This window comes from Rhinolophus sinicus, chromosome 3, assembly GCF_057876585.1.
Source record: "Rhinolophus sinicus isolate RSI-liver-muscle chromosome 3, RSI-T2T, whole genome shotgun sequence".
In the NCBI taxonomy this organism is placed as follows: Eukaryota; Metazoa; Chordata; class Mammalia; order Chiroptera; family Rhinolophidae; genus Rhinolophus; species Rhinolophus sinicus.
The window spans coordinates 153991793-154008764 of NC_142503.1; the positions used below are offsets into that span (position 1 = coordinate 153991793).

General features: G+C 33.6%; 1 protein-coding gene across 5 annotated transcripts in view; it reads right to left on the bottom strand.

The window, feature by feature from the left end:
• VPS13C (vacuolar protein sorting 13 homolog C) overlaps window positions 1-16972 on the bottom strand; it is a 170011-nt gene that overhangs the window by 110553 nt on the left and 42486 nt on the right. For all 5 annotated transcript variants that reach the window (XR_016020863.1, XM_088797257.1, XM_088797256.1 and 2 more), the window contains 5 exons: window positions 16352-16458; window positions 15567-15738; window positions 14299-14361; window positions 5015-5144; window positions 4348-4442 (listed from right to left, as the gene is read on the bottom strand). Coding sequence is in view for 4 of the 5 variants with exons in the window: in XM_088797257.1 (XP_088653383.1) it covers window positions 4348-4442; window positions 5015-5144; window positions 14299-14361; window positions 15567-15738; window positions 16352-16458 (567 nt within the window). In the remaining variant the exon portion in view is untranslated. The remainder of the gene's footprint in view (window positions 1-4347; window positions 4443-5014; window positions 5145-14298; window positions 14362-15566; window positions 15739-16351; window positions 16459-16972) is intronic.

Below are 16972 nucleotides of genomic sequence, written 5' to 3' on the forward strand. Positions count from 1 at the left end.
GAATAAACATTCTTCTCAAGCCCACATGGAACACTGTTTAGAAAAGTCATATATTAGGCCATGAAACAAATCTCAAAAAATTCAAGAAGATAAAATTATATCGAGCATATTTTCTAACCACAATGGAATGAAACTAGAATTCAATAGGAGGGAATCTACAAAATTCACAAATACCTAGAAATTAAACAACACACTCCCCAACCACCAATGAATCAAAGAAGAAAGCAAAGGGAGAGGAAAAAAAAAAAATGAAAATAAAACTACAACATACCAAAATTTATCAGATAAAACAAAAGCAGTTCTAAGAGGGAAGTTTATAGCAATAAATGCCTGCATCAAGAAAAAAGAAAGATCACAAACAAACAACCTAACTTTAGTTGTAGTTCAAGGAACTAGAAAAAGAGAACAAACCTAAGCCCAAAGTTAGAAGAAAAAAGAGAAAATAATAAAGATTAGAACAGAAATAAATGAAATGGAGAATACGAAAACAACAGAAAAAAAATTAACAGGAGTTGGAACTTTGAAAAGATAAACAAAATTGGCAAACCTTTATCTAGACTAACCAAGAAAAAAAGAGAAAAAACACACAAAAATAAAATTTTAAAATGAAAGAAGAGACATTACAACTGATACCACAAGGGACTACTACGAACACCTATCCAACAACAAATTTGACAATCTAGAAAAAAATTGGATAAATACCCAGAAACATACACTCTACCAAGACTGAATCATGAAGAAACAGAAAACCTAAGCAGACCAGTAATGAGTAAGGAGATTCAATGAGTAATCAAAAACCTCACAACAAAGAAAAGCCCATGACCAGATGCATTCACTGATGAATTCTACCAAACATTTAAAGAAGAAGTTATCCCAATCCTCCACACTGTTTAAAAAAATTGAATTGAGGGAACATTCCCAAACTCATTTTGCAAGACCAGCATTAACTTGATACCAAAGCTAGAAAAGGGCACTACCAGAAATGAAAACTACAGGCCAATATCACTGATGAATGTAAATGCAGAAATTCTCAGCAAAATACTAGCAAACCAAATTCAGCAGCACATTAAAAGGATCATACACCATCATTAAGTGGGATTCATCTCTGGGATGCCATGATGGCTCAGTATATACAAACTAACAAATGTGATACATCACATGAATAGAATGAAAGACAAAAATTACATGATCATCTCAATATACCCAGAAAAACATTTGACAAAATACAACATCCACTCATGATAAAAACTCTCTCAACAAATTGAGTATACAAAGAATGTACCTCAAAATAGTAATTGCCATATCTGACAAGCTCACAGTTAACATCATACTCAATGGTGAAAGATTAAGCTTTTCCTCTAAGATCAGGAACAAGACAAGGGTGCCCACTCTCACCACTTCTATTCAACGTAACATTGGAAGTTCTAGCCAGAGCAATGAGGCAAGAAAAAGACAGAAAAGGTATCCAAATCAGAAAGAAAGAAGTAAAAATGTCTCTACTTGCAGATGATCTGATCTTAATATGAAGAAAATATGAGACTCCAAAAATAAGTTACAACTAATAAACAAATTCAGTAAAGATAAGGCTACAAATCAATATACAAAACTCAGTTGTGTCTCTATATATTAAAAATGAATTTTCTGAAAAAGAAATAAAGAAAATCACATTTACAACAGCATCAAAAATAATACTTAGGAATAAATCTAATGAAGGATGTGAAAACTATAAGACACTCATGAAAAAAACTGAAGACAAAAATAAATGGAAAGCTATCCTGTGTTCATGGCTTGAAAGAATACTGTTAAAATATACATACTACCCAAAGTAATCTATAGATTCAATGCAATTCCTATGAAGATTCCAAAGGAATTTGTTATGGAAATAGAAAAAGCAATCCTAAAATTTGTATGGAACCACAAAAGACACCAAACAGCTAAAGCAATCTTAAGAAAGAAGAACAAAGCTGGAGGCATCACACTTCCTGATTTGAAACTATATTACAAACTTCTGGTAATCAAAACAATATGGTCTTGGAATAAAAACAGACACATAGACCAATGAAACAGAATCAAGAGCCCAGAAATAAACCCATGCATATACAGTAAACTAATATTTGACAAGGGAGACAAGAATACTCAATGAAGAAAAGACAGGCTCTTCAATACATAATACTAGAAAAACCAGATATTCATATGCAAAAGAATGAAACTAGAACCTTAGCTTAAACCATTCATAAAAATTAACTTGAAACGGATAAAAGACTTAAATGAAAGGCCTGTAACCATAAAACTCCTAGAAGAACACAGAGGGAAAGCTCCTTGACATTAGTCTTGGCAATGATATTATGTATATGACACTGAAGGCGCAAGTAACAAAAGCCAAAATAAACAGATGGGACTGAACAGATGGGACTAACAGATCAAACTAAAAAGCTTCTGCATAGGAAAAAAGAAGGGTCAAAATAAAAAGGAAACCTACAGAATGGGAGAATATATCTGCAAACCACACATATGATAAGGTGTTAATATACAAAATATACATGAAACTCATACAATTCAATAGCAAAAAAAAATCCAATTAAAAATAAGCAAAGGACCTAAATAGACATTTTTCCAAAGAGGATATTTAAATGGCCAATAGATACATGAAAAAATGCTCAACATCACTAATCAAGAGGGAAATACAAATCAAAACCACAATGAGATCTCATCTCACACCTGTTAGAATGATTATCAAAAAGACAATAAATAACAAGGCAGAGATGTGGAGAAAAGGGAACCCTTGTACACTGTTGGTACGAATGTCAACTGGTACAGTCACTATAGAAGACAATATAGATGTTCCTCAAAAAGATGAAACACAGAACTCCCATATGATCCAGCAATTCCACTTCTGGGTATAGTATATCTGAAAGAAAAAAAATCACTATCCCAAAGAGGTATGTGCACCTCCATGTTCATTGCAGCACAATTCACAATAGCCAAGACATGGAAACAACCTAAGGGTCCTTGACAGATGAACAGATAAAGAAAATGTGGTGAGATATACACAATGAAATACTGAGCCATAAAAAAGAAGGAAACCCTGCCATTTGCAACAACATGGATGAAATTTGAGGTCATTATGCTAAGTGGAAAAAGTCAGACTGAGAAATGAAACCTACAGAATGGGAGAACATATCTGCAAAATACTGTATAATCTTACTCATATGTACAATCTAAAAAGACCAGATTCACAGAAACAGAGAACAGACTGGTGGTTCCTGGGGTGAAGAGCAGGACAATGGGTGAAGGTAGTCAAAGGGTACAAACTTCCAGTTATAAGAGGAATAATTTATGTGGATGTAATGTAATGTGATATAATATAATGTAATGTAATGCATATATAAAGAATTCCTACAAACCAGTAAGAAAAAGACAAGCCAATAATGAACAAGAGACTTAAAAGCCACTTCAGAAAAAAGGAGATCTAATGACCTATGACTATATGAAAAAAGTGAAACACCTCTTCAGTCACCCAGGGAATGCAAATTAAAACCACAATGAAATACCACTACACACTCACCATTTAGAATGACTAAATTTAAAAGACTGATAATGCCAAGAGTTGGCAAGGATGGAGAGCAAGAAGAATCCTTATGTACTACTGATGAAAATATTTCCATATTGGAAAACTATGTAGCAGAATCTATTAAAATTAAATATACTCATACACTATGACACAGCAATTCCACTCCTTACAATATACTTAACAGAATATATTACATATACCCACTAAAAGACATTTACAAAAAGTTAATAGCAGTATAACAGCCAAGAAATAGAAACAACACAAATGCCCATCAACAAAAGTATGAATAAATAAGTTGTGGTATTTTCAAATTAAAATACCTACACAACAATGAAAATGGGCAAAATACATGTAGTGAAAGAACAGGGATGGATCTCACAACTATGCCATATCTATAACAAGATCTATATCCTAACCTTGAAGTGATTACATAGCTATTCCCTTGTGATAAATCAAAAGAGTAACATTTTGGTTTTCTTCATTCTTTTACATGAGTTACACTTCACAATAAAAAATCTTTTTTAAATACAAAAAAATTAAGATTCCATTTAACTTTATAAGTATTTTTATCAGGTTATTCTTCCATTCACTAAAGCAAGTAAATCTAAGGTTGCAGAGAGTTTTAGTTGGAAAGGTCTGACTAAAACATGTAACAAATAGTAAAACAGAAACAAAAACATCTTTTATTAGTTACTTTAAAAATAACCTGTTTAACCCAATTCAAGATAATACAGTAAAATGAAATAAAATACCTCTCAGACCACCTAAATAATTACCTGCTTGGGTAAAGTTAGGTTGTGGGTGCTCTCACTATAACCAATAGCCGTGAAGAGCTTATCTTTTTCATCTGGAGTCATAAGGTCATCAATAGCTACAAAAAGACAATGTTTTAAGAAATCAATTGTTTTAATTTTACAGATGCAATAAAAAAAATCAAACCAAACTAACATGTGTCTTAAAATCAACAGACACAAATGCTACAGTAAAGAAGCCAGGTAATTTCCTCTAATATACTACTTTAACCTATTAAAACAAACATCATGTATTTGCTTTAGGTCAGGAAAACGCAGAGACACCAATAAGGGAATTCAGGTCTCATATAAAGATTTTAGAATTCCCTAAATAGTTTAAGAATTAAGTGAAACTTCTAACTAAATATCCATGTTAAAAATAACAATAAGAATACAATAAATATGGCGATTTCTGAATTTCAACTTTTTAAATTTCACACACATGATTTTTCTCAAAAAAAAAAAAAATCCAAGGTTTGTTTTAATTTCATAAACAGAAATGTGGCAGCCTGATGTATTTACTTATATGTTTACTACACTTGGCTGCTTTTATTTCAAAAGTATTATGAAACAAAATTCAACTAACGGGCTAAAATGTAATTTACAAAGTTTTTTCTTATTAGTGTACAATAAATTATGACTTGGAACTTACTTTCAGGAATCAAACATTCTTCATCTTTTTTTTTACATTCCTTCTTACCCCAAAACCCACTAAACCAGCCTCCACGTTTCTCGCCTGTGTCAGTAGACTTTTTCCTTAATTTTTGCCCAGACCGAATCACCTAAAAAATCAAAATCAAAATATTTAATTCAATAGTAAATTCCCTCTTCATTTTTAGGTGTAGCCAGGTAAGAACAATGGTTAACTTTTTTTAACACTACATTAGGTTGAAAACAGTCAAGAAAGCCAGCTCCTTCTGAAATGACGTTCAATGTGATGTGGTTAATGTAGTCTCACTATTAATTTACTTTCCACACCTACTAACAGCATTTTGCTGCATTTTGTCAGGAATATAGTTAAGGGTTCAAGAGAAATTCTCAGCCACACACATTTTGAGTCCATTTCAGAGTTAGGTACAATATTATCAATTTAAATGCTGGTGTGTTCATCTTTACCCGTCAGATACTTTTTAAATGGAATTAATCCCATTGTGTCCTATAATTATAGAAGTTTTAAGGGTTGAAATGTTAATGAGAAGAGGCACTCAAAATAAGAAACAATGTAAGAAATAATAAATATTTGAAAATGGTTTCAAAAAATGTCAAAGGAGCATTTGGATTCAGGCTATCGTTTCCCCAAAAATAAGACCTAGCCGGACAATTAGCTCTAATGTGTCTTTTGGAGCAAAAATTAATATAAGACCCGGTCTTACAGTAAAACAAGACAGGGTATTAAATTATATTATATCATATTATATCGTATCGTATCATATCATATCAAGACTGGGTCTTAGTATTAAAATAATTATTAATTAATATAAGACCGGGTCTTATATTAATTTTTGCTCCAAAAGACGCATTAGAGCTGATTGTCTGGCTAGGTCTTATTTTCGGGGAAACACGGTACAGATATACTGTTTCCCCGAAAATAAGACCTAACTGGAAAATAAGCACTAGCATGATTTTTCAGGATGATGTCCCCTGAACATAAGCCCTAATGTGTATTGGAGCAAAAATTAATATAAGACCCAGTCTTATTTTCAAGGAAACACAGTAGTTCAACAGTAGATATGAATCTTTAGGATAAAGATAACATGCAACCTTTGAAAAGGGTTCTACCTTTCAAAAATAGTAGTGATGAAAAAGCATTATTACACCATTGGTAATTGAGGAGACTATGGTAGCGCTTGAGAATGTAAAAACTAAGTACAGAGAAAATGTAAAATTTTTGTTACAGGCCATAGATGAATGAATACATTCAAGCCCTGTTTGAAACTGTAAACTAGAAGTGAATGACAAATCAGCTATTGTGGGTACCATAGTTCAGTGGTATTCAACCCTTGGCTGCACTTAAGAATCATCAGGAAGTTTAAAAAAAAAAAAATTAAATCAAATCTTGAGTGAGTGAACTCCAGGCACCGGTATATTTTTAAATTCCCTAGGTGATTCTAACGTGCAGCCAGGATCAGAACTACTGAGATGAGTACACAAGCGTTTCCTCAACAGCAGCAGAGGTCGCCAAACAGGGAGTTCAACTGCCTCAACAATCTCACAAGTAGATGAAACTAAGCTGTTTTGGAAAAGACACACAATTAAATGTATATCATCTGGGCTTGTAAGCTTTGAAGAGCTTACTAACAATTATTTTAGGGAAAATGAAAACAGAGACTGAAAGGTCCAACCTCTCGGAGATACTGGAGTTAACAGATAAATTTATGAACAGTTCTTTATAAATCTGAATACTGAACAGCTGTATGGTGTTTGAGTACTTTATTAAAATCTTTTTAACTAAACTATGTGAAAAGGGCCAGCACTAAATTTTTAAAAATTGTTACCATCTTTTTTATCGCCTGTAAAAATTTTACTTTGTGATAATAGATCATATATACATATGATATATGATCTACATATATATACTTTTAAAGTTTAAGGAAAAACATTTTTATTTTGAAAAATAAAATAATTTAATCATTAAGGATTCAAAAAATGTTAATAAGAGATATGATAATGTAGTGACCAACTCCAACATTCAACTTTCTTCCTCCCAAATCTCTATTTAAATCTCTAAAAATAACTTTAAAAAAAGATAAAGCCACTATCAGCACTTAAATCCTGTTAAAAGGTGTGATCAGCATGTCACTAATTTCAAGGAAATTCAAAGTAAACTGGAAAACTTGGAAAGACAATAAAGACAAAAGATAGAAATAAAATAATTAGCACACAAAAATAATAATTTCAAACAGTGATCAAGGCTATAAAGAAAACGAAGTAAAAAAATAATTGAAAAAACTTTCCAATATGTTGACAATTATCACTTAAAAACACATTTTAAAATGAGAGCTGACACAGAACTATACACACACATCACACCAAGTCTAATTCTTGGTTTCAATATTATATTATAATTATGTCAGATGTAACCACTGAAGGAAACTGAGTGAAGGGTACACGAAACCACCGTGAACTATATTTGCAATTTCCTGTAACTCTATAATTAATTCAAAATTACATACATACATATATATATATATATATATATATATATATATATATATATATATATATATATATATATCATGTCTCCCTGAAAATAAGACCTAGCCGGACAATCAGCTCTAATGCGTCTTTTGGAGCAAAAATTAACCTAAGACCCGGTCTTATTTTACTATAAGACCCGGTCTTACTTTGCTATAATACCCAGTCTTATACAATATAATATAATATAAGATAGGGTCTTATATTAATTTGTGCTCCAAAAGACGCATTAGAGCTGATTGCCCGGCTAGGTCTTATTTTCGGAGAAACACGGTTAACTAAAAACAAATCTTAAAATATATAAAAAATCTAATATGAAGGAGATACAGAACTTTCCCTTTTTCCTACGTACCTCTCTGTTGCCTGATTTCTTTCCCTGTCCCAGAGTCAATGGTAAATACCTTCAGCCAATTCTCTGCCTATATTTTAAACTCTCTGGCCCTGTGGATTTTCCATTATAATGAAAAAACATCAGTCTTGAATGAATAGAACAGCTTTCTCTTCATCTACACCCACTCTTCTTTGTTCACAGAATCCAATAATTAATCGCTTTCTTCAATTTTTAAGCAGCTGATAACCAGTATTATATTTTAAAAACCCAATTAAACTGAAGCAAATTTAAGGAGGGCTGAAAATTATCTGTTTCTTCCAGAAAATCATTCCTCTAACTCATAGGAACACTCCACAGCACTAGCCAATACCTTTTAAAATAATCATATGCTCTGACCCAACAACTGCACCATGGGGAATTTGTTCTTAGGAAATAGAGATGTTTCAGAAAATGTATATTCATTGCAGTGCCACTTATAATTAAATATAACCAATGGCAAATAGTGAAGCAAATTCTGGCATATGCAGCAAATTGAATAATATTCAGCTATTTAAAATTATGTTGGGTAAAGGATTCTAAGGAACACTGTAATGAATGTAACATAGAACATTATAATACATTTTTTTAAAAAGAAAGAAAAGCAAGTTACAAAGCCTTTTCTTGACTCCAAACTCCCCAACAGTTACCACTCCATTTATCTGTTCTCCCCTTATAGTATAGTATCATACTGTCTACACTCACTGACTCCAATTCCTAGTCTTCTACGCTCTCTCATTCCTGTCAAGTTTCTAACTCACACTATTCTATAAAAATTGCTCTTTAAATGACTTCTTTATTGCCAAATCCAATGATGAACTTTCAGTTTCCTCATGGCATAACCCACTCTTCATGATGATTACAACTAAAAATTCTGGACAAAATATACAAAACATCTACCAGACTCTGAAAAGTAAGCAAAGCAGCAGATAATGGAGGGAGTCAAAACTTGGAGAAGTGACCTTCACTAGAGTGAGTTTCCCATTTTTTTCCCCCATGTTGTAGCCTACCCGATAACTTCTCCCTCCTGATGCTCTTGTCCTTGAGTAGTTCCCCTCTTGTTTCTAACCAGTAGAATATGGCAAAGTGATGACATGTACAAGATTATGTGCATAAAATTGTAGACGTCTTGCTGGAGTTTCTGGAGTTTCTCTCTCCCTTTGAAGAAGCAAGCTGCCCTGTGATGGTCTGTCTGTGTTTTTAGGCCCATTTGGCAAGGAACCAAAGTGATATATATGAGCTGAGGGCAGCTTCTAACCAATAGTTGGCAAGACACTGAAGTCCTCCATCCCACAGCCACAAAGAATTAAATTCTGCCAGCAAAGCAGATCCTTCATCGGTTACACCACATAAGACCACAGTCCCAGCCAACATCTTGATTGCAGTATTTTGAGACCTTAAGCAGAGGACTCGGGTAAGCCACACCTAGACTCTTGACCCACAGAAACTTTGAAATAATAAATATGTGTTGTTTTAAGCCACTAAGGTTGTCATGCAGCCAAAGAAAACTACTTCGCATGGCTCTGCCCTGAAGGAGGCCTCAATCATGGAGCAGTACAGAGGCACAGGCAGTTAGACCTGAGAGAAACTCCACAGGCTGGCCCTGGAACAAGAAAGGGCAGCAAAACAGACCCAAATAAACATACGAAAGGTTGGAAGAACTGAATTAGATATGAACCGTTATCCACAGAAGGCAAAACACAACTTAAGATCAGAACTTAACTAGGTCGTGTGCTAAGACAAAATATCAACATTTTCCAGAGGATAACAGGAACTAGAGACTATACAATATAATATTCATAATATCCAGGATACAATCCAAAATTACTTGATGTGTGAAAAAAAGGCAGGAAAATATAACCAATTCTCAAAGGAAAAGATTCTCAACAGACGCCAAAAATCAGATAACCTAGATGTTGAAACTATCAGGAAGACACCATAACCTATTTTACATGAGATAAAGGGAAATACACTTAAAGTTACTAAAATGATCATAATTTTCCGCAGAGAAATGGAAACTATAAAAAGGAACTCAACAGGAATTTTACACCTGAAAACACAATATCTGAAATTAAAAACTCCTAGTATGCGCTCAATAGTAAAGTGGAAATGACAGAGAAAAAGAGTAGACTTGAAGAAAAATCAATAGAAATTATCCAATCTGAAACAGAGAAAAATTATTGATTAAAAAATAAAATGAACAGGGACATGTGGTATAGTATCAAAATTACACATATACATATACATGTACATATATATGTATATATGTACATATTTATGTGTATATATGTATGTGTGTATATACATATGTATGTACGTCTGAGGTCGGACAATTAAGTTCGAGAACTTGTTGCAACGATGTTAAACTTTTCCGATATCAAAAGGATTATTTATTATGAATTTGTACCAACTGGACAGTTAACCAAGTTTACTATTTGCAAGTGCTGAAAAGTCTGCATGAAAAAGTTAGATGACCTGAACTTTTTGCCAACAATTCATGGCTCTTGCATCACGACACTGCACCAGCTCACACGGCACTATCTGTGCGGGAGTTTTTAGCCAGTAAACAAATAACTGTATTGGAACACCCTCCATACTCACTTCATCTGGACTCCAATGACTTCTTTCTTTACTCGAATATAAAGGAAATATTGAAAGGAAGACATTTTTTATGACATTCAGGATATCAAGGGTAATACCATGACAGCCCTGATGGCCATTCAGGGTTGCAAAATGGGTGAACTAGGTGCTGGCATTGGTGCATAGTTTCCCAAGGGGAGTACTTCGAAGGTGACCATAGTGATATTCAGAAATGAGGTGTGTAGCCCTTTTTTCTAGGATGAGTTCGCGAACTTAATTGTCTGACCTCGCACGGCGTGCTTACACACACACACACACACACACACACACACACACGGTGCAAAAAAATGTATACACATTTTAAGAAAGGAAAAAAACTGTATTAATTGTAATGCTCAATATATATTTACTGATAAAAGATGAATACAAGTCACGATTGACTTCTGCAATTACAAGAGGTGCTCAAGGCACTTACCGGTGTCCAGACACTTCTGATTACAGTGAACTAATCAGTTCGCTGAGTATAGATAACAGCTTGAGTATAGATAACAGCTCTTAAAATGTATATACATTTTTTTGGCACCCCCAGTATAAATGATTGGAGCCAAGAATAAGAGAAAAAAGAAAATGGAAACAAAAAAATTAATGTGAAGAAATAATGGCTAAAACAACTCATATTTGGGAAATCTAATGGTCAATTCTCAGTCCTCAGCTCATTTGGCCTATAAGACACATCTGTCACAGTTGATCACTTGCTCTTTCTTGAAATTCTTTCTTTACTTGCCTTGAGGAGATTACATTCATAAAAGCTCCCCACCTACATCAACTCATGTTTTGAGTTGGTCGCCTTTGCTGGTTCTCATCTCTAACCTGTAAATAGCGTGCCTTGGGTCTTTGGAATCCTCTTCTCTAGCTACTCTAACTTCTTAGGGGATTTCATCCAATGGCTTTAAATACCATCTACGTGCTGACCCCTCCTAAATGTATACATCACAGACTTCTCTTCCACGGTCCACATTCATGTATTCAATTACCTACTACATATCTCCACATTAATGACTAAAAGAAAGCTAAAACAGGTCCCAAATTGAACTCCTGATCTTCTCCCATCTCACCCAAACTTGTTCCATTCAATCTTCCCCATCTCATTTCATGACAAGTCCATCCTCCCAATTGCACTAAGCCAAAATCCTTCAAGTCATCTCCAAATTCTCTCACATAATCCACATCTAATCAGTTGGGAAATACTGGCTCTACCTTCAAAATATATACAGAATCTGAGCCTTTCTCATCACCTCCACTGAAACCATTCTCTCACTTCATATATTTCAACAGCACCCTAACTGGTCTCCCTGTTTTCAGCCTTGCCCTCCCTCTAACAGTCTGTTTTCAAAGTAGCAGCCAGAGGGAGTTTAAAACCTAAGTCAGATTATATATCATTCTGTTATGAAAATGGCTCCCAATTCAGAGTAAAAGCCAAACTCCACATAATTGCTTAAAAGACCGTACACAATCTGGCATCCTCCCCAACTCCCACAATCACCCCTCCCGCTCCTCCACTACCTTACTTCTCTGACCTCATTAACCATCACTCTCTTCTCTCTCTCACCACTCTACTTAGTTCCCTCAATGAGCCAAATATGCTCCCACCCCAAAACTTTTCAACTTCCTATATTCTTTCTGCCTTATACACGTTTCCCTCAGTTATCTTTCTTGTTGGCTCCCTCACCTTCTTCAGGTCTTTGCTTAAATGTATCCTTCTTAGTGAGGCTTTCCCTGACCATCTTATTTAAAACTGCAACCGATTATTATCACTGCCTAGCTTCAGCACTATTTATATTACTTTCTATTTTTATTTATGTTTTTGTTTATTATCATTCTTCCTATTATAATGTAAGAGATTTTTCTGTTTTGTTCACTTCTATATTCTAATGCAAATGATAATGATAATGATGAAGAAAAAGGTCATTTCTTTAATAATTACTGGGCCGTCCTGGTGGCTCAGGTGGTTGGAGCGCTGAGCTCCTAACACTGAGGTCACCAATTCGATTCCCACATGGGCCAGTGAGCTGCACCCTCTACAGCTAAGATTGTGAACAAGGGCTCTCCCTGGAGCTGGGCTGCTGTGAGCAGCCAGAGGTCAGCGTGGGCTGCTGCCAGCTACCGTGTGCAGGTAGGCGGCTAGTATGAGTGGCCGGCAACCGTGAGTTGCTATGAGCTGTAGAATGACCAGCGACCGACTGCCTGGGGCGGCAGGAAGGGAGGGGTGCAAGGCTCGTAATACCAGCATGGTCCAAGGAGCTGTGTCCTACACAACTAGATTGAGAAAACAGCGGCTTGAACTGGAGTGGGGTGGGAGGCGGAAAAAGAAGAAAAAATGAAAATGAAATAAAATTAAAATAATTACTATATGCCAAGCACATAACAGTCTAAGTGCTCTACATCGATGATCATGCATACCTCACAAGAACCCTATGATGTAGGTATTAGGAATTAATCCTATTTTAAAAGGAGGAAACTGAGGCACAGAAAGGTTAAATATCCAGCCCTACGTCACACCAGTATTAGATTAGAATCCAGACCATCTGACTCCCGAGTCCACAATCTTAACCTTAACCATAATGCTAGTACAATAGGCACTCAATGAGTGTTTACTAAGTAAATGAATAAACAGTAGATACACTTTACTCCTATTTAAAAACACGAGTATGAGTACAGAGATCTATGAATGTAAAAAAGACTAAAAGAATATACAAAAACGTATTAGCAATAGTTGTCTTTGGTGTGTGATCTTTTGTGGATCTATATTTTCTAATTTTTTATAGTGAGTTGTATTGCACTTGTCACTTATTCTTTTAACTACCAAAAAAAGTCATGTTACAGAATAATATAAATGACATGGAACAATGTGGACAAGGTACCAAGTGGGATAAATCAGCAATTATGAAACACTATAAACAGATTGATTGAAATTTGGGGGGAAAAAAGAGAAGAGAGAGAAAAGTAGGGAGAGACAGAAGAAAAAAGATGGGTGAAGGGTAGAAGGAAGGAATGGAGGGAAGAGGAAACAAACAAAGGTAAAGTGAAAGAAATGGGGAATAAGAAGCATAAATAAGTAGGTGCACATGCATGGGAAAAAAAACTAAAAGCTTATACGTCAAAATGTTAACAGTCATACAGTACATCATCTATAAATCACATTGTGTGTTCACCACCCAGAGCCAGTTCTCCTTCCACCACCATATATTTGATCCCTTTTACCCTCTCCTACCACTCCTCTCCCCCTTGCCCTCTTGTAACCACTAAACTATTGTCTGTGTCTATACACACTTAAAACCTGTGTAACTTCACTAACAATTCCCATCCCAATAAACTTTAATTAAAAAAAATAAAAATAAAGAATTGTACACTTGAAGCCTATATAATTTTATTAATCAATGTCACCCCAATAAATTTAACATAAACAAATAAATAAAAAGTGAATAGATAAAAAAATTGTTAAGAGTTCGCATTCTGTGCTGTCAGAATTAGGGATGACTTTTATTTACTTCCTTTTAAGGGTTTCAAATTTTTTGTTATAAAATTTTTAAAAATGTTTTCCATTTAAAGTCACTGTTTTTTCCCCAATATTTCAGTTTTCTTCTCCTGAGACTAAATAAAGTCACGAAAACTGAACCTTTATTCTAACTGAGTAAATCTCAACAATTTCCCATGAAACTTAATATTTCCTGATTCTAGGTTTAAAGTAGTATTAACATGCTTAAAACATAAAATCAGCTAATAAAAATAATTACCTCAACTTGTGCTTGTTGCCTTGCTAAAATTATGTTAAAAACATCTAGCGTCTTCTCCAAATCCTATAAAACAAAGACACTTGTAAATAAGGAACATGATCATTAGGAAAAAAAAATTTCTTATTCTATGATTTGTAATAGTATTACAAATCCATGAACAAACAGTATTTGTGATCTAATGAAAGTTTAAGTATGAATTTGAACATACACTTGGCTTTTACATTTTTAACTTTTGCAATATAAGAAATAAGTTTTCAAAAAAAGCAAATCATCATTGAAAATAATATGAAAATAAGAATTTTAATGAGACCATTATAATACACAGATAGCCATATAAGCAAATGGAAACAAGATATTTAGAAGGGGAACTTTTTATAGGTATCATCATTGTGGTTCTTATTTCTGACTCCCGCTATTCTATATTATTTTACAACCATTGCACTAAAGGTACCATTATAAAACATAAAATTTTTAAATGTAAAATTCTGCACATCACAAGTAATCTAAAGAAGAAACTGATTTGGGGAATTTACATAAAAGTACATGAGATGAATTTAATATGTACTGAGTGACCTGCATGTGAGGTGCTCTATGTGTTATCCCATGCATATCTCATAATTCTGTAAGACAGATATTGTTTCCATTTTATACATGAGAACACCAGACCTGAGATGTTGAGAAACTTGATGCTTTTTCTAATATATAATACGAGTGACTATCACATATTTCAGAATAATAGAAATTCAATTAATTCTTTACATTATGAATTTGTGGCAGAAAGTTATAAAATCAAGATCAGATGATATGAAGCAAATTATATATTCAGTCTGTTGTTTTTCTATATTTCAAAAGGGGACAAATAAGACTCCTCCTATCTTGAGACTAAGAGCTTTTTTTTCTTTTCTTTTTTTTTATAAATACTACTTTGAACTCTTTTTTTAAAAGCCACTAACAAAACTAATATACACCTAGCTAATAATAAACAGCTCTAATATTGATCTTCTAAATAGTATTATAAAAACCAACACATTTCTCCAAATGCCCGTAGTTTACAATAACCTCGTTTTATCTGATACTAGGATGGGTAGAAAACTTTTTTTTAAAGAAGAAAAACACTGGGAAAAAATACTGTGCATTTTCCCGTAAAATTCTCTCAAGAAGGGATCAATTCTGCTCTTTCTAACATTATATTTTAATTCAAATTACATTTAGAAGAATTAACATTAAAAGATGATTTAACAATGCCTTTCACCGTTATATAGATATACCTGAATTTGTTTCTGTATTTCTTCTGGGACTTTTGTCTGGGTTAACTTGTGTTTATAGGCACTTTTATAAGTCTTGAGCAACTGTCTGTGATTTTTTATGTTACTCCATGACCACATCTGTGTACACCTTCGTATATGAACTTCAAGAACAGAATCAATTGCATATTTCCACCTACGAATCAAATTTTTTAATGCACATTTGAATTTAAAGGTTTAAAAAAAACAGCAAGAAAATTGCTTTGACTTTTTAGATCTACACTATTACATTTTTTGTTAAGTGTTTTCCTGTAAGACTTCAGCACTAACATTTCAATTCCCCAGTATAATTTTCTGATTATTAAATATATTATGAAATGAGCAAACCACTCCAGGAATTTGCTGATTATTAAATAGGTTATGAAATGAGCAAACCACTCCAGGAAGAGGATTTATCAAAGGAAAAATCATAGAGGTATAAAATGACATTCTCATGTTGTGCAAAATTAATAAGTATCCAATATGGTATAACATTGAGTCTATGTGGATGACTAAAGGGTAATTTAGTAAGACCAAAAAATGTTGAAAGTCTTGCATGCTAAGTTAAGAATTTGGGAATAATCTAGGAGAAGTATAAAAGAATATGTTTATGAAAAACAGTAACAAGAATGTAATATAAAAGATATCCCTCTCATGTCTATGTAAAAGAAAAAAGTGGCTTCATCACATGGCTTTAAAAGTGTCTCAACTCTGACAGTCCCTAACTATATGATTATATGTTTCTTATTAAAAAAAATATTCTAACTTACCATTGTCGACCATTGGTATGAAGTGGTAAACAAGGTTTGTATTTCCTGTAAGGGGCATTTCTAACCATATAATCCACTGACTCCAAAAGGTCAATCATACTTAAGTACTATTAAAACAAAAACAAAGTTACATTGAGTACTTTGCACATATGAGTAAACACTATATTTTATTATATTTTCAGTCTAGTGAGACTCCAAATTCCCTGAATAATGAATATCATCGTTGCCTAGTTACACAATAATATATTTCACCAACTTCAAGATACCACCAATTATAAGTTGTAACATAATTTCTAAGTTTCACAAAAGAAAACAGTGCTTCCAATGAATTGTCATACTACCAATAATACTATATGTCCCATTTTCAAATACGTTAAAGTGCAAAATAAACATACACATTAGAAACAATGAAATACAGTGTCAGTGACTACTAACATGGAACATGCTTGTTCCTAAAACGACGTATTTTCCTATGGAACATCATTTCAGCAGTAGCTATTTATGAGCTGATTTTCAAACTGTTCCAGAAAATTATTGCATAACTAAAACAAGATAAATCTACGTACTTAATTGCCCATCTTACCACCAATACAACAAATCTGTGTGCACCTGGCAGCAGCT